We start from the raw sequence: 24,100 nt of genomic DNA on the forward strand, positions 1-24,100 counted from the left end.
ACCGTTAAAAATGGAAAATATAAAATTACCATTTAATTGCCAAAACAAAATAGCTATGTCATAAATATGCAATAATACAAACTAGCTCATGCCATATAAATGTAAACATGTTAAGATTTTTAAAGTTAGCTCTTTTCTACTCTTATTTACAAGAGCATTGTCCTTTTGGAGATGTGAAAAATATTACACCTTTTCCGAACAGAGTAGTATGAAAGAAAGGGTTGGGGAGGAGGGCTCTCTATCGATACTAGTGTTTTTTAAAATGCCTTTCATAATTAAGTCTCAACATATAAGGCAATATAGTCCTTACAAAGGCAATTTCAGTTTTATTTTGATATATACCAAGAGTGAATAAGAGAAGGACATATTAATATACCCTCCTTTATGAATGTGGAAACTGGAGCATCAAGAAATTAAACAACTTGCCAAACAACAGCTCCTAAGTGAAAGGGCTAAGATTCTAACTCATCTATCATAGCCCCTTCCAAAACTGTTTCTTTGATACCAAGAAAGAATTTAGACATAAGGTCTACATATACCTTTGACTTGGTTTCTAAAGCTGAAAGTGTTTAAGATTTGTAGCCCTCTACTCAAAATGCTTTCAACTTTCAAGTACATTATGATTCAATTAATAAAGCCTGGGCACTTACACTATGAAGGTCAGAGCCGGAGATTCCCAACAAAACATTTGAGCAGTAGGCTATTACCTGGCAAATGTGTTTTTTCTTTGTTCTGAGCACATAACTGAAAGAGAGTTAATAATAAGTCTTCAGAGGATGGCATTAGCAAGCATCCTTTTGCTGAGCTGAAATAGTTATAGGCCACATCACAGATAAAAGACACTGATGAATCATTATTTTCAGCTTCTGACAATTCCTTTACTTTGGATAAAGTTTCATGAAGTTTAACAATAATTCTTTCAACATATACTTCTCCAATCAAGTAATCTAGAGAAAAAAAGTTCACACAAACAAAAAATTAAAAAATATTAACAGTGTGTTTTTTAAAATCTTACTTTGGGTTAACAACCACTTAAGTCTTTCCATGTGTTTAAAAAAAAAAATTATGTATTAGACAAAAGAAAATTGTATCAACAAATCAATCTGATCTCTCACATATAAAAACTCTCATGTAGAAGAGCAGTTTTACATTAAGTTAAAAAAATAATAAAAAAAAGCACAATGCTCTATACAGTTAGTGAATAACTTTGCTAAACTCAAAACCCTTTAAAATGTAAAACTTTTTAAAAATATTAAAATGTCTTCCAAGTCATGCTACAAGGCTTAAATATTTAGGGTGCTTACAAAATTAAAATAGCTGCATGAATTAAGTCTTGTTATTCTCAACCAATAACATACAGACTTTGTAACATGGAATCCCTTCCAAAAGTGAAAACTTTATTGCCTACTAAAAAACAAAAGCCCTATTTCTGCTTACCATTTTTAACATGTTGGGATAATACCAAGCTTAGAAGAGCCCATCTCTCCGAGAAGTAAGAATCAGAAGATACTGTGGATTCCAAGTCCTTATGACAAAGATGATCTGCCAGGGTTACCAATTTCTCTCCAAGGATATCTCCTTTTAGCCAAGGAGTTACTAAAGCATGTTTATCTGAACTAGAACATGCCTAAAACCATAAAATTAAAGCAAAAATTTTCAAGATCAAAAAGCATATCTGCCTATACTACTTGTACCATATTACCTCCCTTCGTCATCATGACCCCAACACTAGCCCCCACTCCTCCTCAAGTTCTAAGGCGGCTGATATCGTCTCTGTTCCCCACTAAGCCTTGCTTACATACATTTTCAGGCTATTTTCCCAACCATAAATATTCTCTCTCTTCTTTATCAAAATCCCATCCATTCTTTGAGAATCATTACAAAGCCAACCTGCTTTATGAAGGCTCCCCCATCCACTCAAGCCCATACTCGTAACTGCTTTTCTCTGAATTTCTAAAGCACTTACTGGATTTTATTATTATTTATAATGTTTCATCTGTGTATGTCTTGTTTCCAATGAGATTGTAAGTTCCTTGAGAGCAGAGACTGTCTTAAACTTCTTTGATACCTGCTATCAACACTGCAGATATGTTCAATGAATAACGAACGGATGAACTTTGAAGACAGATTTTAAAATGCTCTATGTATTAAATTTTTGTTCATTAATTTTACTAAAATTAAAGAACAATTAATACTTAATAGTGGTAAATACTTCAATATGAACAATGGGACATATTTCCCCAAATTCTCTGCAATAGTAACTGGGGCCAGATAGCTAACAGCAACTGGTTTATTTTCATGGGGTGGGGAAGCAAGAAAAAAAAAAAAAACACAAAAAACTGTAAATCCACCCCCAAAAGCATGCTGATCCATGTTCCCAGAGCTTCTTTTGCTTTAAGGGCTGATAAGAAAGGAATTTGCAACTTGGTTCATTTCAAAGCAATCTGGAAAAAAAAAAAACAAAAAACCAAGTGCGGATTGGGTAGTGCCTAAAAACTGTTTGTTCTTTATTAAAAAACTGTAGGTAACCTGGGCTTTTATTTTACCCCAAGCTTTGCCAATCTTCTGGCTTTATGATCCTGGACAAATCTCTTAACCAATTTGGGCCTATTTCCTATTTTAAAAATGAAGATTAACCTAGAAAATCACTAACGTCCTTTTCTGATTACAAAATGCAGGTTGTTTTTAAAGAAGCTGAGTTTATGACTCCGATCATAAAGTATAAAGTTGCATAAAAACAAAGAAATCTGGAGTTTAGATGGCCATAATATTGGTTTTCCTAACACAGTTTACTAAATAAAACCCATTTATTTTATTGAATCTAGGAAATAAACTTTTGAGTAAAATGTCTCTCAAATTAGAAAGATATGATGTACAATACTCATTTTAACATATCCATAGAAAGAACCTCACCAGCTTTAAGGGATGGAGACATCAGTTAGTGATGGAAGTACAGGAGGCAAACACTGGCCATGAACTTCTAAATACTGCCCAGGAAGAAAATAGTCTTCCCAAAGGTTAGGAGTATTTGAGCTAACCAGCAGGCACATTCCTAAGTTGCAAATGGGTATGTCTTCTCTTATCAAATTACTAACTCCCTTTGCTCTAATTCTAGACTTACCAAGTAGATTTCTGATAATTTGGCTTTTCATGTAACCTGCCTATAGAGAGAGAAGGTACTGGGTAAACTAATATAAATGCTGTACTTCATACATTCTATTTCTCATTGAAAAACAGTAAATTAATATTCTGTATTTATTTTGTAAAAATAAACTATTGAGGGAAATAGGGAGTCACTGTTCAGCGGGCACAGAGTTTCAGTTTTGCAAGATAAATTCTGGAGACTGGTTCACAATGAGAATATACTTAACACTACTGAACTATAAACTCAGAGTTAAGATGGTACATTTTGCTATGGGCTTTTACCATAATTTAAAAAGAAACTTGTAAATTAAGGAGTTATCTGTGTATGTGAATTTTAAAAATAATAAAAAATGCTAAAAAAGAATTTTAGGTAACTTAACAGTGCAAAAAAATCCCATTTCTATGGTTGAAAAGTGTTACATCACTTACATCTTCATTGGGGAAAAAATACTTTAAAACTTCTAAATTGCTTATGTTCCTTGATTTCTTTTCATTATTTTCATCACTAATTTTCTTATTTAGTCAAGTGGCAATCAGACAAAGTCTGAAAGATTTTAATTTGCCTGTATAGTATTCCAAAGCAGGACAAATTCAATTTCTGAGGTGTTCGAGCCAAAGCTAAAACCTCTCAATCTACTTCTATAGAAGAAAAAATAACTAGGATAAGAGTAGAAACCTGTAGTCTTAATTTAAAGATAACCAAATATTTAGTTCTCCCTTTGTTATCTTCCCAGGAAGATAGTGGATTTACCAGAGCCTTTTCAGTCTTTGCTGATATTCCTAACCAGAAAAATAATACTACAGAAAGGTAAACACCTAAACCTAAAGCCTTCCCAGGTTATGGGAAGAAAGCTACAATAATAAAGAAGTTTTCTAACACAGACACTTGACCACATACCAGCATGTGAATATGACTAGTTTTAACTTCTCTGTACTCATAAATGCAAAAAAAGGAGGAAAAGAAAAAAAAATCCCTAAGATACCTTTTCAATGACCTGAAGAATAGAATTCCATTTCAGATTCCCCTGAAAGAGAAAAAAGAGTTAGAAATAAATTTTTAGAAGGAATGAAGTCACTATGTAATCATAAAAAAAGCTAAAACATTTCTAGCTACTCCAGCTTTTAAAAGTATAGACTAGGGCGCCTGGGTGGCTCAGTCAGTTAAGCGTCCGACTTCAGCTCAGGTCATGATCTCACGGTCCGTGAGTTCGAGCCCTGCGTCGGGCTCTGGGCTGATGGCTCAGAGCCTAGAGCCTGCTTCCGATTCTGTGTTTCCCTCTCTCTCTGCCCCTCCCCCATTCATGCTCTGTCTCTCTCTGTCTCAAAATAAATAAACGTTAAAAAAAATTTTTTTTTTAAAGTATAGACTAAAATTAACTATTGGGACCTTATCAAAATAAAAAGCTTCTGCACAGCAAAGGAAACAATCAGCAAAACTAAAAGGCAACTGACAGAATGGGAGAAGATATTTGCAAATAACATATCTGATAAAGGGTTACTATCCAAAATGTATAAAGAACTTATCAAACTCAACACCCAAAAAACAATCCAGTGAAGAAATGGGCAAAAGACATGAATAGATACTTCTTCAAGGACGACATCCAGATGACTAACAGACACATGAAAAGATACTCAATATTACTCATCATCAAGGAAATATAAATTAAAACCACAATGAGATACTACCTCATACCAGTCAGAATGGCTAAAATAAACAAGTTGGGCAACAACAGATGTTGGCAAGGATTCGGAGAAAGAGGATCTCTTTTGCACTGCTGGTGGGAGTGCAAACTGGTGCAGCCAGTCTGGAAAACAGTATGGAGGTTCCTCAAAAAAATCAAAAATAGAACTACCCTATGATCCAGCAATTGCACTAGGTATTTATCCATGGGATACAGGTGTGCTGTTTCGAAGGGACACATGCACCCCAATGTTTATAGCAGCACTATCGACAATAGCCAAAGTATGGAAAGAGCCCAAATGTCCATCAATGGATGAATACATGAAGAAGACGCAGTGTGTGTGTGTGTGTGTGTGGGGGGGTGTATATATACATTACAATACAATGGAGTATTACTCGGCAATCAAGAAGAATGAAATGTTGCCATTTGCAACTACGTGGATGGAACTAGAAGGTATTATGCTAAGTGAAATGAGTCAGTCGGAGAAAAACAAATATGTGACCTCATTCATATGAGGAATTCAAGATACAAAACAGATAAACATAAGGGAAGGGAAGCAAAAATAACATAAAAATGAGGGAGAGAAGGGGTGCCTGGGTGGCTCAGTTGGTTAAGCGACCAACTTCAGTTCAGGTCATGATATCGCAGTTTGTGGGTTCGAGCCCCGCGTCGGGCTCTGTGCTGACAGCTCAGAGCCTGGAGCCTACTTCAGATTCTGTGTCTCCCCCTCTCTCCACCCCTCCCCTGCTCATGCTCTGTGTCTCTCTGTCTCTCAATAATAAATAAATGCTAAAAAAAAAAATTTTTTTTTTTAAATGAGGGAGACAAACACAAGAGACTTAAATACAGAGAACAAACTGAAGGTTGCTGGAGGGGTGGTAGGGGGGGAGATGGGCTAAATGGGTAAGGGGCATTAAGGAGGACACTTGTTGGGATGAGCAATGGATATTATACATAGGGGATGAATCACTGGAATCTACTCCTGAATCATTATTGCACCATATGCTAATTAACTTGGATGTAAATTGAAAAAAAAAAAGTATGGACTAAAATACTTAGCCTTTCATTGCCGAGCATTTGTCACCTCACCATACTTACTCAACACATACCCATAAGCCTCACACACTTCCCCATCACAATCAAGAATATACTGCTTGCCTGTGCTTACTTTGTCAGCACACAGACTAAAATTGGAAAGAATATACTGCTCTTCTTTAAATAGTCAAGAAACGACTCAAGAATAACCTCCATGCAGGTCTCATTCTACTCACTTATAATTAGTGTAGCGATGTAAGCCACTATAGTTTAAAGAGATATACAACAATGATACCTCAATGAGATCATCCAAGACATACTTTCTTTCCATATTATTGTCACAGCAACAGAGGGCACTGTACAAAATGTCCACCAAGAAACCAGCATCCTTCCTTTGATCTTCATTTAGCCAACCTATCAGTTTCTGGTATAAAAACTGTACAGCAGGATTTTTTTCTACAAGTCTGGCTATTTCAAGACGTTTGGCTTTGACAATACTCTGTTTTTCATCACCTAGTAGCATTTTAAATACTTGGGTTGAAGAGAAAGAGCTGAGCAGAGTGGAAAGAAACTTTAGATGTTGTTCTGACTTTTGCTCATTGACATAATTAATACTCATCGCTGCTAGTTTACAGACCAAGTCTTCCAAAGGTTTCTTCCTTAGTGGCGATACAAGGTCTGAACAATTATGAGAGAGAGAAAGTTCAGTCATTAATTCAGAGCCTTCACTGTTTTCGCCTTCGGAGGAGACACATTTTTCGTTCTCTTTATTACTTTCAGGCAGCTCGTCAGCAAATCTAACCTTACCAACTTTTTTTTTATTTGACTTCAGTGAGCTCTTCGGCTTCTGAAGGACCTGTAACAGGTTAGAAACACCTGACACGGATTTCACATCAGCTTCTGGCTCATTGATTTTCTCCACACAGATCTCTGACAGTCTTTCCCAAAAATTCAGTAGTACTTTGTCCAAACTGTGAGCTATTTTATCATCTTTTTCCACATCTGCTTTGGCTTCCCAGGAACTTAAGGTTTCTGCTAAATGGTTAAATAGCTGCCCATCTTGCAATCTTGGGTCTTTGAGAACTGCATCAATAAAAGGAATCAACTAAAAGAGAAGGCAGAAATATAAAAGTTCAGTTTTCAGGGGAAATAATATTTAAACAAAGTATTTGTAAAACATTATAAAGTTCCACATTTAATAACTGAAAAACATGGATGTTCCCTCCCAAAACTCTGAAGAGTTAACTTGAAGATCATTTTCGTATCATACAAAGAAGTTAATGATTTCACTGCATTCCCCTAAACTACTTTTTATGATATAGTTAACCAAGATTATTGATCATTAACAAATAATACAGTTTTCTTTATATTTTCTGAACTTAATCCAATTTTTTACTTTTTTCTAAACCAATGTGAAAGACAGAACCCACAGAATTCGGAATTCTTTTCCTTAAATTACAAAGATAAGTTAACTGAGACATAAACTAGGATCTAGGCTTATATAATTTCATTAATTTCCTAACATAAGGAACCATATTCCAGAACCTGGTTTCATCACTGGTTCTAAAAACCAAGCACAATTGTTCACACACAAAAAATAAATGTAGTTGAATATTTTAGAAGTAACAAGATGATTATTGTGTAATTTATACTTAATATAAAAGATCACAAATGGAGTGCCTGGGTGGCTCAGTTGGTTAAGCATCCGACTTCGGCTCAGGTCATGACCTCACAGTTTGTGGGTGCAAGCCCCATGTCAGGCTCTGTGCTGACAGCTCAGAGCCTGGAGCCTGCTTTGGATTCTGTGTTTCCCTCTCTCTCTGCCCCTCCCCCACTCGCGCTGTGTCTCTCTCAAAAATAAAATAAAAAAAAACGATGACAACAACAACAAAAAAAGATCACAAATAGCATTTTCAAAATTATGTTTTGTGTTGCGACTCTATAAAAGTTAAGGCTTGCACATCCAGAGACTAATTAGTACTCAGGCATTATGGTATTATTCTAGCAACAACAGTACAGAATTTTTATTTGTATGGTCAGAAGTACACATTACTCAATTTGTAAATTATAAGAATGAAATTTTTATAAAGCCTAATTTAAAAACGGCAACAAGATACAATGAGCTTGATACTTTGCAGTCAGTGTGCAGGGGCATGATGATTTCTACATTATAAATACCTGATCACTGATGAGCATCTCTTCAATCTCTTCCTCACCTAAGTTTTGCTGCATTATAAAACGTAAGCATTCAAAAAAAGCTGATATTACTGCTGAGCACTCTGAAAAGCTGGTTTTGATTCTCTCTGTTGACAGCCTAAGAAATAATAAACAACTACAGCTTACTCTTTCACAAAACAATAAGCAACTCAGAAACACCAAAATAAACACATGGAAAAGGCATCACACCAAAAGAAGAGGATTTTTTAAAACAAAATTCTTAAACTAAAAACTAAGAACAAAAGGAACTTGGAAAGGTGTGGAAAAAAGCACATTTTCAAATAGGTGTCAAAAAAAGATAATACATATTTATTTTCCAGTCAGGAACAAGTCCATCTGCAAATTTCAAAGAGACGACTTAACCAAATAAAGCTAACAGTGTAGGAAAAAACAGTTCTGTAAGCATTAATAAAAGCGAGTGTCTTTTATTAAGTTCAACAAATACACTGAAATAATTTTTTTTAATTGTGACTTTAAATAGCTATCATATTTAAGCTTATGGAAGTTTTAAACTCTTCACTGGTTCATTTTTACCATTTGGACATTTGTATTGATCAACATACCAAAAAATGCTCATATAAAAAAAAGTCTATTTCAATCTAAGGCCCTTACAATAGTCATTGCACTTTCTGTTGTGCATGACCACTGAAGCCTTGAAAGTACCCAAGAAAAAAATCTCAATTGAAATTCTATGAAAAGTTTAATTAAAAGTGTTTAATGAACAACAAAACAATTTGGAGAAATTTAAATAAGAAAGACCATAATGAGTATGTCATTTTACCCATTTGTGAAACCAAGAAAAATCTCTTCTGCTCTAAAGATCAAGAATTGAAACTCCTTACCCTGCAACTACAGAGGTGAGGAAATTTTTGAAGAAATCCAACTTTGGATCTGTAATGGACTGAGGGAGTTTGCTGATAAATGGCAAAAGATAAGGATATATGATGGTAGCCAGACCCCGACCGCCTTCACGAACCACAGCTGACAGCTTTGGAAACACACTTTTTTTTGCATTTACATGAAGCCAACAGTCCTAACCAAAGAAAAGATGGTAAGAATAATTAGAGATCATAAAATACTTCTCCCAATTTAGACACACACAGGCTGTCAAAAGTAGATATCAAGTATTCTACCTAAAGAGGATAAAATCTCTCACCACCACTGAAAACTAAACTCGGAAATTTTAAGAAACTTATTACATATAGTAATCATGTACCCCACATAGTGAGGACAACGTTGATCAGAAATAATTATTTAACTTAAAAGATTTATATAAAAGCTGCTTTCCAAAAGGGACACTAATGTCTAATCTTAAATATAAGATTCAGATAAACTGACTTCACTGGACTACATAAAGTTTAAAGAATAATTGATACTGGCTGGCTAAACTGAAAGTAAAACAAAAACTCTATGCTAATTTTATGGTCAGTTTAAGATTTATACCAAGTTTTGGATTAAGTATTTTATTTCCAAGAAAGCATTTTCCAGTAAGTTTTAGGTATTATCATCTGATAGGCTCTCACATCATATCTAAGGCTTCTAAAATACAAACTAAGACAAGTATCTCAAATGTACTAAATGTTACCTTTCTTACACACCTCAATAGTTGTAAGTGTATAAAGTACAGCTTCCCAGAGAGCCGGGCATACAATGGGGTCACTGTCATCAATGCTAAGTAGAACAGATGGGCTCACTTTGGATGCTTCATCTTTCATCAACTGTGGAATACGCTGGCACAAAGCAGAAACTAACTCAAAATAAGCTGAGCGGATCTAAAACAAAAAATGAAAAGCTGGATTAAATTAAAGCCTAGTAGAGCTATGATAAGATTTTTAATTTAATAGCTGATAGGTTATTCATACTAACCCTCCCATTAGTAAAACTAAAAGGGCTAGAAAAAATATCTTTAAATCTTCCGTCGAGTATCAAATGGCTGAAAGGACATTAGGAATTACCACATAAAAGTGAAGGCAGAAAGAATTCAACTTTCGATTTCTCTGGCTGAAGCAAATACAAATCCTCTCTAATGGCCAAGGCGTTCACCTGGGCCTCATATTATTCCTATTAATATACTAGGCCACACCAAGTTAAATACAGCCAAAGAAAAACTAAGAAACCATGAGTCACTATCAGCAGAAACAAAAGATGACACAGAGATCTGAGACTTTAAATCTTAGGTTTACCAGTTACAAATTCCTTATCAACAGTTCTTATTATATTTAAAGAAATACAAGTTTATAGAAATCTGAAAGGAAAAGGATCTTAAAAAAAGCACAGATGTGAAAAAGTACGAAGCACAATTCCTATTCCTAAAAATAGGCAGAAAGACAGACGATAGATTAAAATTCAATTTTCAGTTTAAGAGCAGAGAAAGTGAACTGAAAGTACAAAAGAAATTATCCACCAAGAAGCACAGAAAGACAAAAAAAGGTAAAAAAAACACCAAGGATAGTGTAAGAGACAAGATAAAGAAGGTTTAACATATATTTAAACAGAATCCCAAAGGGAGAGAAGAGAGAACAAAGCAAAGGAAATATCTGAAAAGGTTAATAGCTGAGCATTTTGCAGAGCCAGTGAAATACACCATTCTACAAATTCAGGAACTCCAACAAATCCCAAGCAAGATACATAAAAAGAAATCCACACTAAGACACAGAATGGTGCAACTGCAAAAAACAAAACAAAACAACACAACAACAACAAAACTCCCACAAGAACAAAGAGTAAACCATAAAAGTAGCAGAAGAAAAAGACAAACTACCTTCAAAGGAAGGACAGTAAGACTGAAAGATGACTTCAACGACAACAATGTAAATCAGAATACAGTGAAATATCTTCAAAAATAAATTAACTGCCAATATTCAATCCTGTACCCAGTAAAAATCTATTTCAAGAATGAGAGTGAAGGAATGCCTGGCTGCCTAAGTCAGCAGAGCATGAGACCCTTGATCTCGGGGTTGTAGTTTGAGCCCCACGATGCATGTAGAGATTACTTAAAAAAAAAAAAATCTTAAAAAAAAAAGGAGTGAAATAAAAACATCTTCTGATAGAGAAAAAAAGACCATCATCAGCAGACCAACACAAAAAGAAATTCAAAGACGCCTTCTGTATTGAAAGTAGATGATTCCAGAGGGAAGGTAAGAGATGGAAAAAAGAATAATGAGCAAATAAAGCAACAAATATGAAGATAAATCTAAATGAAGATTGAGAATACAATAATAATGTTTTCTGGGATTAAAAAAAAATACACATACACATATATTTAACCCCACAAAGTACTTTATTTCTGCATATTTTATATAAAATATTACCAAATGATGTTAGCAGTGTATTTAAAAAGATAAACACATAGCATGACTAGGCTGGAAAATAATATGATCATTTAAACATATGAGAAAGGCAATCAAGAAAATTTCATCATTATTTTATGAGAAAAATACTCAGCAAACTAAAAATAGAAAAGTAATCTTAAACTTTATGAAATCTACAGCAAGCATCATAATCAAAACATAAGCGTTTACAACTATTTCCATTAAAGTCAGGAACAAGAAAAGGATGCCAGCTATCACCACCTCCCTCAACATGGTAGTGGAGGACCTAATTCACACACAGATAAGGAAAAAATAAAAAGAATTGGAAAGTAACTCAAACATGTAGCTATAATCATAGCAAAATAACAGGCTATAAAAAATATTCAAAAAGATGTAAACACTATCAGAACAAGAGTTTGGGAGAGTTGCTGAATATACAATTTACATACAAAAGCATAGTATACATCTACCAGTAGAAACAAAAAAATGTAATTAAAATACATAGTGACTGTCACAATAGCAACAAAACCATAAACACGTTCAGGATGGAACATATTATAAAAATAGTACTCTGAGATGAAAAGGGCCTAACACAGCCTAAAAATTTTGGAAGAAGAACAAAGTTGGATGGTTTCTAGACTTATTATAAAAAAATAATAACTAAGAGAATATGGTATTGGTGTAAGGATAAACATATAAATAAATGGAACAGAATAAAGAGTCTAAAATTTAAATCCAAGATATAAGGTCAACTGAATTTTGACAAAGGTGCCAGAGTAAGGAAAAGACAATCTTTCACCAAATGGGATACTTCTATGAAAAAAAAATGAATTTGACTCTTACCACTACATCATACACAAAAATTAATTCAAAATGAACCTAAACTATAAAACTTTAGAACAGAGAAAATCTTTGCAAACTTGAGGTAAGCAAAGATTAAAGATAAGAAATCAAAAGCAAGAACCATAAAAAATTGACAAACCGGACTTCATAAAGATTAAAAACCTACTCTCTAAAAACCATTAACAAAATGAAGTTAAGCCACAGACTAAAAGACAACATTCATGATTCTTTATCTGACAAAATACTTATATCCACAATAAGTAAAGCACATTCATAACTCAAAAATAAAAACCAAAAACTCAATTTTAAAATGGGCAAAAGAGGTAAATAAATAAATAGGTAAGTGAGCAAAAGAATATTGAGTAAAAAGACTGATACACTGATCTTCTTACCAAGAACAACCATAGGTTCTGGGAATAAAACGCAAAAAACAACTGAAGACAAATCAAAATATGGGAAATCAAAATATGGAGTAAGCAATCCACACAAACAGAGCTTGCATTCTGTGCAGCTGTGCCTGGAAGGTGGTTGCGGTCACCACCGCAGAGGCACAGGGACAGCTACAACTCCAATAAAAAGCCTCGTTGGAGGAACTGGAAGAACCAGAAAGAAGAGCCCAGGGTAACCAATGCGGCAAGAGAGTGGCAGAAACTCTAGGAGGGAGCGAAGGGAACCCCCACATTTCTGTGTTTATGGTCTAAAACAACTATAGTTGACTCTTGAACCATGCACAGGGTAAAGTGAAAGCAGTTCGAAGCTAAGGCGGAAAGAACTGAGCTGAGATCTGAGATGCTGTCTGCAGCAGGCATGACAGTTTGCAGTTAGAGTCTATCCAAGTTAACGGTCTACCAACACAAAAATATCAACACCCTTGGGAGCAATATAAAACAATTCAGTCTCTAAAACATAACTTTCAGAGTACAGCCCAAGTGTCTACGAACAGGATACGATCTAAAATTACTGAAATATGAAGAGTCAGGAAAACGTGATCCCATTTCCTAAGACAGTAACTGAGATCAATCCCAAGAAGAACAGATGTTATTATCAGACATGAACTCTAAAGCAGCTATTAAAACTACACTCCGTGAGGTAAAGGAAAAGAGAACAATGAATAAAAATAAATAAATAAGAAATAGAATGTACAACACCAAGAATCAACCTTAATGTAAATAAACTGTGGACTCTGGACTTCATCATTTATCAATGTAGGTTCAGGGGTGCCTGGTTGGCTTCAGTCTGTAGAGCATGTGACTTTTGTCCGGGTTGTGAGTTCAAGCGCCACGATGGGCATACAGCTTGCTTAAAAAAATGTACGTTTATCAATTGTTACAAATGTAGCATTCTGGTAGGGGATGCTTATAATGGGGAAGGCTAGGCATCTGGGAGGGGAAGGGATGGGAGGGCATATATGTGAAATCTGCATCTTCAATTGTGCTATGAACCTAAAACTGCTCTTAAAAAAGTCTTTAAAAAAAAAACAACAGGAAAATTCATCAAAGAAATAGAAAATACAAAAAACCAAGTAGAACCTTTAGAAATAAAAAAAACATTAAATTCAAAAGTGAGCAAAAGACTTGGACACCTCAAAAAGATATACAAATGGCCAAGAAGCACGTTAAAATATGTCCAACATCATCAGCCATCAGGGAAATGCAAATTAAAATCACAATGAAAAATCTCTACCCCAGAGATCAGTAAACATTTTCTTTAAAGAGCCAGACAGTAAAATAGTTTAGGCTTTGTAAGCCATATGGTCTCTCTTCCAACTACTTAGCTTTGCTTTATTAGCATGAAAGCAGCCACAGACAATACAAAAAACTATTTACAAAAACAGGTGTGCCACATTTTGACCCATAAGCTGTATATATCGTTTGCTAATCCCTGAATCCCACACCCATGAAGATGACCTAAATGAAAACAATTGATACAAAATCAATCTCATACACCGCTGACAAAAGTACACAACCACTTTGGTAAATAGTTTGACACCTTCTTACAAATTTAACACATATGTACTCTATGAACCATCAATTTCCTCCCCTTGCCCAAGAAAAATGAAAATCCATGTCCATAACAGAGACTAAACAATAAAAAGGAATGGACTGCTGATACATGCAACAATGAATAAATCTTAAAAAACATTACAGTGAGCAAAAGAAGCCAGAGACAGAATATGTTTGGCTCCATTTATATGAACACCTGTATGTCGGTAGCAACAGAAAGCAGGTCACTGGTTGCCTACAGTAAGGGGAAGGATGACTCAAAGAACCCATTTTTGGGTGATAAAAATGTTTAGTATCTTGATTGTAGTGGTTACATGAGTATGTACATGTAGATGGGTAAATACATTGGTTAAAACTTGTTAAACTCTATGCCTAAAATGGTTACATTTTGTTGTGAGTAAATTATACCTCAATAAAGTTGGTTTAAAAATTATTCTAGGATATTTTTTATATACCTGAATACACTGGGATACGACACGTTCATCGTAACATCAGGCTCAATAACTTTATAAAGAGAGCAAGCTTCCCCAAATCATTCACTTTTTTGAGGAATTCAATAAATTTACTGTAATTTATAGGGAAGAATAAAGTCACATATTCTACGAATTGAGCCAGCCAGATGCCCAGAAGAATGAAGTTCTAAAACAATTTGGTCAATCTTGAAGATGAAGACAAAAAAAGTGATTCACCTGAGCAGTTATCAGGATACATCATAATGTCACGTTAACATTTGATATTAAAATGGAATGGATACAAACTTCTGGTACTGGCATAAGAAGAAACAAAGACCAATGGACCAGAAGGCAGAGTTTAGAGACAAACTTATGAACATATGGAAATTTAATGTACCATATTGGCAGGACCACAAATCAATAGGGAAAGAATGAATAGTTCACTAGGTGATTTTTAGGAATACTGACTACACATGAAGAGAAAGGTGACTAGGTATCTACTTAATGCTGTATAAAAAAAGGTAGATTTATTGATGGATTAAAGACTTCAGGGTCGCCTGGGCGGCTCGGTCAGTTGAGCGTCCGACTTCGGCTCAGGTCATGATCTCGTGTTTTGTGGGTTTGAGCCCTGCGTTCGGCTCTGTGCTGACAGTTCAGAGCCTGGAGCCTGCTTCAGATCCTGTGACTCCCTCTCTCTCTGCCCCTTCCCTGCTTGCGTTCTCTCTCTCTCTCAAAATCAATAAACCTTAAAAAAATATGTATTAAAAAAACAAAGACTTCACATGAAAAGTAAAGGTATTAAAAAAAGATATAACTATTAAAAATACAAGAATGTTTTTCTGGATTAAAAGTGGGAAAGGCCTTCATATGGCAAAAGCAGTGATTTTGATTACATGAAAATTACAATGTCTTTCTAAAGAGGACACAGGAAAGGTAACAAAGTGGGAGATTATTTGCAATGCCTAAAAACAACAAAAGGACAAGTATTTAGGATACACAAAGAACTCTAGTAAAATAAAAAAAGAAAACTTCAAAAGAAAGGGGAGAAAGACATAAACAAGTAGTTTATAGAAGAAACACCAAAATTCAAAAAGCTTATAGAAAGATCCTAAAAGTCACTAGTTAGCAGAGTAATGAAAAAAAAATTTTTTTTCTGAAACCCTATTAGACTGATAAAAATTAGGGAACTAAGGATTCTAGTCCTGGCTAGGATATAAGGATACACAGGGCTCATCAGGCAATGATGGTTGAGTGTAGAGTAATGCAGCCATTCAAGAGAGCAATCTGGCACCACTCAGAAAATTAAGTATGCATATCCTCTTTGACTCAGCAATTCAAAAGCTAAGAGAATTTCAGAAAAAGAAATCCTTGCAGATTTGAAGGCACATGAATGAAGATGTTCACTGCTGCACTGTCTGTGACAGCAGGGAGTTGAAGGCAATCAGTGCATCTATCACTGAGGGAATGCAGAGGTAAAATAGAAGGGATGTGAATTTCTTAATCCTACATAGTATTTAGAAGGCCTGATCAAATACTCATATAAGGACATGATAGATTTAAAGTATTTTTGTACTTTTAAAAAAGTACTGAGAACTTGGGGTACCTGGGTGGTTCAGACAGTTAAGTATCCAACTCTTGATTTTGGCTTAGGTCATAATCTCACAGTTCAGCAGATGGAGTCCTGCATCAGGCTCGGTGCTGACAGCATGGAGCCTACTAGGAATTCTCATTCTCTCTCTCTCTCTTCCCTCACCCCACCCAAGTAAATAAACTTAAAAAAAATAAAGTTAAAAAGCACTTAGTTCTTAAAAAGCACAGGTAAAAAATACATTCCAAAAGGCGGTGATGTACCCAATAGAGAAAGTGTTACAGAAGCTTCATTCAGGCATGACTTCTAGTGCTGTTGTCTTTGTCAATGTTAATGAATCAACAATATCTATTAATAAGATGTCTTTACAGAGACACACATAAAACAAGGTTTCTTATTGACCAACTGACAAAAATGTTGTGACCAGAGACTCACAGGCACCCAATCCTACATTTCCCCTAAGAGTAATGCTGCAGTATTCACTTAGTCAATATTCATTGGTTCTTCATATAAGCTAATTACCATGAATAAGAAGAATCAACTATACATACAAAAGGACATACACTAAGCACATTTAGAATGGTTAGCTAGCGGAGGATGGAGAAGGAGACAGAGACATAAGAGAAAAAAAAATGCATGAAATTAGAAGACCTTCATGCACACCAACAATTTTAAGGTACCATGAACAGAACAGTGTGACAATACGACTCTGAAGTCTAAATAACTAAATAAAAAAGTGAAAATACAATAACATTGCAGTAAAAGAGGCAATTCAGTCCAACCACAAAATGTGTTTGCAGAGTTTTAAACCTAAACAATAAGCATAAAACACAAACATAAACTAACAAGATCAGGGTGGAAAAAAGGAGTCACAGATGTTTACAACAAAAGATTAAGATACCTGAGGTATACTGTGTTTTCCATATTTCCAAAACTTATTCTGTGATAAAAGAGACTTAAATTTTTCCTCCAGAGAATCAAGCTCATTATCAGGTAAGAGGCAAAGCAATTTTTTTAATGCCAATAAGGAACAAGTTACAACCCGATAGAATTTAGCTTCTCTTTCTTCCTCTGGAACCGTTCTTGATGTGAAAAGAAAATAAACATATATAAGAATTGAGCATAAGCCAAACGACATACTTGGCACTTCTATTTTAAATGTTTTATTATCATTAAATATCTACCAAAGTTGCTTTATTTTTATTTCTGCATTCTATTCGTCCTGTGCCAACCCTCCTCCCTTAAAATACAAACACACACAAAATTTGAATCACATATTTTTCAACTAATAAAGAGGAAAGTAGATGAAAAGCTGTGGCTTGAAAAAAGTGGGCAATATACTATTCTCAGTAGCAAGTAATAGGATGAGTCTAGGGAATGGCTATCAGTGCATCTAGGATTACTTGCCATTAGGGACTCCTAACAGTTTGACTAGTACGCAAAAGTAAATGGGTGATTTTACCACTCTCAACAGAACTATTCAGAGTTCTTCCACTAGTTCAACCGGACCTTAAAATGATTCCTGCTAGGACAATTAAAAGGTAAATGTGGGAAAAATATAAAAACATCTCTTTTTAAACAACCAAATGTGTAATGCCCAGATAATTCAAGTTAAATAGCAAGATAACTGCAAGTAAAAACACTTAAAATAGCACCTGGCATATAGCATTATAGTAAGTATTTTCATCTCTACTTTAAGAATCTCTTTTTTAAAAATGTCACATTGAAATTACCATCTTGTTACGGATGAGCGAAGCCAATCCTTAACGTGAGTTACATAGATATAACACAACTTACTGTGGATCACTGAGTGTATCAGGTGTTTCTTTTATAAGATGATCCTGTAGCACCTACACAGGAGGAAAAATCCCATGAGCCTTGAGATTTTATTGAACTGTCAATGGTGAACAGTTAGAGCATAAACCTCGTCTTACTTAAAACCTCTTACCCCTTCCCCGCAAAATTAGCAAAATTAAGCAGCAAAACTAAAAGGTTTGAATTTTACCTATTTTTCTTTCCCTATGAATCTCTAAGGTTGACTGGGGTAAGAAAGAGAGGGTACTTCTGAACATTTCCAGTACCCATCAAGAATCTTCCCCTAAATACTCCTGGTCTCTTGTCTCTCCATTCCTCCTGTACACAGCAGTGAAGCAGAATTCCCGATTAGTAAGTTTGAAAGAGAAATTCAGGCTGTTTTCCTCTCCTCTCTTTTTGAGCATCTCCCTGCGCATAAGGGAGAACACACATTGTGCTCTGTTCCATCATGGAGGAAAGTCTAAGGTTCTGTTCAAAGTGGGTAAGTCTGCCTACTTCCAGCATGCAGTACTAGAGAACTCACTATTCTAGTATCACTTTTATCAGCAACTATAACAGCTAACATTTACTGAACTTTTCCATATGCCAGGTATTGCTTTGAGTACATTTCATCCGTTAACTAAATTAATCCTCACAACTGCTCAATGAAGTACAAGTTAATTTCTACTTTAATAAAGAAATAGAGGCACAGAAACTTACCCAAGGTCATGCATAACTAATGACAGAATGTGACAGAAACCCAGAGCCCATGTTCTTTTTTTTTTTTTTTTTTTCAACGTTTATTTATTTTTGGGACAGAGAGAGACAGAGCATGAACGGGGGAGGGGCAGAGAGAGAGGGAGACACAGAATCGGAAACAGGCTCCAGGCTCGGAGCCATCAGCCCAGAGCCTGACGCGGGGCTCGAACTCCCGGACCGCGAGATCGTGACCTGGCTGAAGTCGGACGCTTAACCGACTGCGCCACCCAGGCGCCCCCCAGAGCCCATGTTCTTATAGACAGTATGACATAATGCCTGTAAATCTGACATTTTGGTCTCAATGGCCTAACCCCTCTCTAAAAAACTGATTTTGAACTTAGGAAAGTTCAAGCCCAATATCTGTAAGGAACTGTGACATAACCAACTAACGGAAAAATAATGCAGGAACTAATCCACATATTCAATGATCAGTTATCCATCCATAACAAAGCCAAGAAACAAAAAACCAACCAAACAAAAAACTATGAATAGCCAAAATGGTTGTCTCAAAATCCATTTTCTTAAACTCTTAGTGTCCAAACTCATGACACTTCACTCTCACAACACTTAACACTTGATATTTCAAATATACCAATGATTCTTGGGTTGAGAACTCCCTTTGAGAATATGATTAAAGCTATAAACCCTCTCCCTAGAAAAACAAACTTGGTAAACTTGAAAAATGAAAAATGGAAGAACCAAGAACTTAAATGGGAAACTAGAATGCACATGTGTGTGTGTAGAGGGGAAGAGTTAGGTGAAAAGATCAGATAGGTAAGCCGGGACCAGACCATGCAGAGCCCTATAGGCCAGGATAAGAAATCTGGACATGTAAGTATAATGGGAAGCCACAGAGGCTGACTAACTGAAATGAGGGATGGTGTTTAATTTTTTTTTTTTCAACGTTTATTTATTTTTGGGACAGAGAGAGACAGAGCATGAATGGGGTAGGGGCAGAGAGAGAGGGAGACACAGAATCGGAAACAGGCTCCAGGCTCTGAGCCATCAGCCCAGAGCCTGACGCGGGGCTCGAACTCACGGACCGCGAGATCGTGACCTGGCTGAAGTCGGACGCTTAACCGACTGCGCCACCCAGGTGCCCCGAGGGATGGTGTTTAAAAAAGACACAGGGTGCTATGGAAACACAGAAGTACTAAATAAAGGAATGAATGCCAGCATGAATTTTTTAAAATCCTCAATTTCCCCATCATTCATAGTACATCTACTTTTATTTCTTGAGAGAATACTAATGAACTCAGTTGTCTGGTTTTTCCAACCCATATATTAGGAATAGCAGATAAAGGGAGAAGAAATGAAGGACAGTATAAGATACAAACCGAAAGCCACAGAAGTTATGGCTGATATCAGTCTTGCAAAAGTGTTGTAAGAACCCTGGCCAAGTGTTGGAGAAACTTTCATATCTGTTAATGACAATATAAATTTATATGGCCTTTTGAAGGACAATTTATCAATATAAAAATATTTTTAAATGTTCTCATCCTTTGACCCAACATATATGGTTACTGGAAATTCTACTATCACTCCGACAGGGTATGAAGAAATCTATTCAAAAATGTTCTCTGACGCAGTATTTGTTATAATAAAAAACAGGGAAAACCCAAATGTATAATATAAAAGGAGTTAAATAAACTGTTGTACATCCATACAAAGGAATATCAGAAAACCAACAGAAAGAATGAAGTATATCTGTATACTTGTATTGATATGGAAATATGGGGAAAAATAAATTTAGATTTATTTTTTAGGGTATAGATTTATTTTTATTTACATTTATTTTTAGGATTTAAATTTAGATTTTTTTTTTAAACGTACTCTTTTTTCAGATTATGTATCATAAAGTATATACCTAAATTTTTAGGTAGTATGACTAGGATTTATATAAATTAAAGATGAAAAATTTAAATAACTTAGAAAGATCCAATCCAAAATGCTAATTATGTTAAAAATAAAAAATGGTCAATTTTGTTAAACACCATTTTTGAAAGGCAAACTTCCATTAAAAATATTTCACTTACTCGTTCCTTTATAATGCCAGGCAAAAGAGCTGTTGTTATAATATGCCTATATCCCTTAAATACTTGAGAAAAAAAATACAGAATCACTCCAAGAACTTACACTTGTAATTTCATCCTTACAAAATGCTATGGCTTCAGGTTGCTTGCTTGGAGGGAAAGCTGCTTCAAAGGCATCTTTTGCTGCAGATGCAGCTGGCGTGTAAGTATCACACTGAGCCATTAACCAATAGCCCATTAAACTTTTTAAATAAGGAGCCAAGTGTTTCTTTACTTTAAGGATAAGCTTTTCAAAAGCCTGCTGCGTGGCTTCTCGAACCCGGCGATCGTGATCCTATTGAAAATATAATATGGTTTAAAATAGCTCTAACCCATAAAAACACATACAGACATTTCCAGATATGCTATGATGACCCATTAGTAAGAATTCACCTATGTGCAGAGCTAAACTAAAATTAATTATTATGTGAAAAAAATTGATTAATCTTTCCTTTTCCCCTTCTCGCAATGATAAAAACTATTCAAGATAGACTATTCAAGGTTAGGCCTTCAATATTAAGCAATTCACTCTCATTCTCTTCCAGCAAATATACAAAGAAGTTAAACTGTCAGAATTTACTATAACTAGAAAGTATCTAGGTAATCCTCCAGTAATCACATAAGTTTTGAAAACCCAGACTTCAAATACACTTTATACAACTTAACATGATCTAAATTGCATAATATTGACATAACATTTTATACTCCTCACCAAAAATGAATCATGTACATGTAATAGTTCTCATGACTTCAATCAAAAACTGTACAACGAGATAAACTAGTGTAAGTTTTTAATACTTACAAGTGAAATTTTGCAGAAAATTCTTGGCCAGTATGGAAGAACTCCTTTTACGACTTCTGTGTCTCTCTCTGTACACATGGTTCCAAATTCCTGCATAGCCTGAAAGTAAATTAGCAACATTACTAAGAATCAACCGCCATAATATTGGCTATTCATTAGATCTTTTCTGTGCTAGAAACAGTCTATTTTATGTAACGGGAGAATGCACTGCTTCTGTTTGTGCCATATGGGACTAATCTGAAAGGTTCCTTCACAGCATACTATGATAGAAGCTTCTCAATTTTTTAAAAAAATAAAATATACACAAACAAAAAACTCAATTTAATATTATAAGGTCAAATTTCCCATTCTCTAATGGGAAAAACTGCACAGCCAGAATTCCAAAATGGTTCAAATAAGTGCAGAACGACAAACAAATTTGTAATCCAGAAGATAAATGGTAAACTAAGCTTAAGTCTATGTGTCAGAAAAAAGGACAATTGTAAAAGAACTTATTAGTGATAAATGATTGCTCATTTTGCTTTACATAAAATATACCAATTGACACGTTGTTCTAACAAAAGAATTTTCTTGATCATTTTTATAAAAAACAACATAAAACTTACTTTTAACTTTGTTGTGACATCTTTCTTAGAAAGTTTCCGCAGCACCATTCGGAAATCAGAATCTACAAGACTGTCAATTTCTTCAGCTCCCTGAATAGCAGGAACATAGCCGAGGTCATTCTGTGACGTTCCAAAACCAATAAATCCAGGCACTGTTCCCTGTTCTTTGGCAAGGAGTTCTGCAGCTCGGCCACTGTTTGAAGGCTGATAAGAAAGTGGGGGGCAGGGGGAGATTCAGAGTCTAGGAAGAGTTCAAAATTTAATTTTGAGTTCTTATCCTTCACAATTCCCAGAGAGGAACAAGCTTTTATTTGAGAAGTTTTGTTTGCTAGTTTTTTTTTTAATAAAGCCTCTCTTTTTAAATGTTTTTTTAAAATTTATTTATTTTGAGAGAGAGAGCATGAGTGTACACACACACACACACACACACACACACACACACACACACACACGACTAGGGGAGGGGCACAGAAAAAAAGAGAATCCCAGGCAGGCTCTATGCTGACAGTGCAGAGCCCAATATGGGGCTTGATCTCATGAATCAAGAGATCATGACCTGAGCTGAAATCAAGAGGCGAAAGCTTAACTGACTGAGTGACCCAGGAGCCCCAAGAACTTTTTATTTCCTAGCCTAAGATTTCATCCACTGCAATGTTCCCATCACTAAGAATCTATTAATAATTATCCTAGGAACCATTTTCTGGTTTGCTAAACATCAGAAAAATGTTTATTAAACTGGACACAATCCATTAGTGGCTCATGATATTAACTTAATGGGTCAAGACAGCATTTCAAAAACATAGAATAAAATGTTAAAACTCAGAATGCATCACATACAGTAAGAATAAATACTACTTTATAAAATTAATTTCCAAATTTGTATAAAGAGTATATACACACAAATGTGTACTATGTAATGATATAAAATTGATTCATAAATGAATTATATCTTTTCATCCATTCAACAAACATTTATTAAACAATCACCATGGGACCAATCTAATGATAGCTATTTCTAAGACTAGGAGTTCCTTGAGGGCAGACACACTCATTTCTACATACCCAAAGTTACTCTAACTTCTTTGAGCTATAATGGTCACAAATTATATTGCTATGGACATAAAATCAATACAATGGTCAGGATATATGATACATTCCTTTGAACCATAGCCTGTGGTTTGTTAAATTGATACACAATATGGTAGCTTCCTAGTACAAAAAGTTAATAGGTTGATTGCGATAAAGAACTAACTGCTAAAGAACTAACATATCTATTGTTAGCTAATAGAAAAATGCCTCAGTTCAATGTCTAGCATGACGTTACAACCCACGTATTCATCTGTTCCTGACCTCTCTAAAAGAATGGCTGAAAGGTGATTCAATTTGCTCATACCTAGCAAAATTGTGTTTGGGAAACTCTTTGTCAAGGAATAATCTCGGCTACTTTCTAAACTGAATGACCAGAAATGAAAATGATAACATGAATTACATTTTTTTTTCAAAATAGTAGCATTTAAGACTAATTTCAAAAAAAGTTCTCTATTTTGGAACTTTATTAAAATGAACTAACATTATTCAGTTCGCCTTTCTCAATAATGGTACATGAATAAAGAGCTACAAAGGAAGTTAGTGAATTATAATACAATGTTGAAAACTAAGTATGATGACACTGGACATCAGAATTTTATCTATAATACCATTTGTAAAGTTTTATTATAAAACAGAATAATGAACTAGTATAAAAAGCTAGTTAATGCTAAAAGCTAAAGGAGTCAAGGCTAAATTCTGAACTG

The 24,100-nt window shown here is 35.0% G+C and overlaps 1 protein-coding gene across 1 annotated transcript in view; it reads right to left on the reverse strand.

Annotated features, from left to right (window-relative positions):
- The window catches only part of LTN1 (listerin E3 ubiquitin protein ligase 1), a 63,068-nt gene that overhangs the window by 35,380 nt on the left and 3,588 nt on the right, over positions 1-24,100 (reverse strand). Inside the window, exons 2-13 of the mRNA XM_047099393.1 lie at positions 22,308-22,511; positions 21,703-21,801; positions 20,965-21,195; positions 18,073-18,125; positions 17,177-17,357; positions 9,677-9,850; positions 8,921-9,111; positions 8,040-8,175; positions 6,157-6,966; positions 4,128-4,169; positions 1,438-1,627; positions 708-947 (exon numbers count right to left, since the gene is read on the reverse strand). Coding sequence (XP_046955349.1) covers positions 708-947; positions 1,438-1,627; positions 4,128-4,169; positions 6,157-6,966; positions 8,040-8,175; positions 8,921-9,111; positions 9,677-9,850; positions 17,177-17,357; positions 18,073-18,125; positions 20,965-21,195; positions 21,703-21,801; positions 22,308-22,511 — 2,551 coding nt within the window. The remainder of the gene's footprint in view (positions 1-707; positions 948-1,437; positions 1,628-4,127; positions 4,170-6,156; positions 6,967-8,039; positions 8,176-8,920; positions 9,112-9,676; positions 9,851-17,176; positions 17,358-18,072; positions 18,126-20,964; positions 21,196-21,702; positions 21,802-22,307; positions 22,512-24,100) is intronic.

Source organism: Lynx rufus, unplaced genomic scaffold (genome assembly GCF_022079265.1).
Source record: "Lynx rufus isolate CCGP_SWC_20201006 ecotype Redwood Valley unplaced genomic scaffold, mLynRuf1.p SCAF_5, whole genome shotgun sequence".
Lineage (NCBI taxonomy): Eukaryota > Metazoa > Chordata > Mammalia > Carnivora > Felidae > Lynx > Lynx rufus.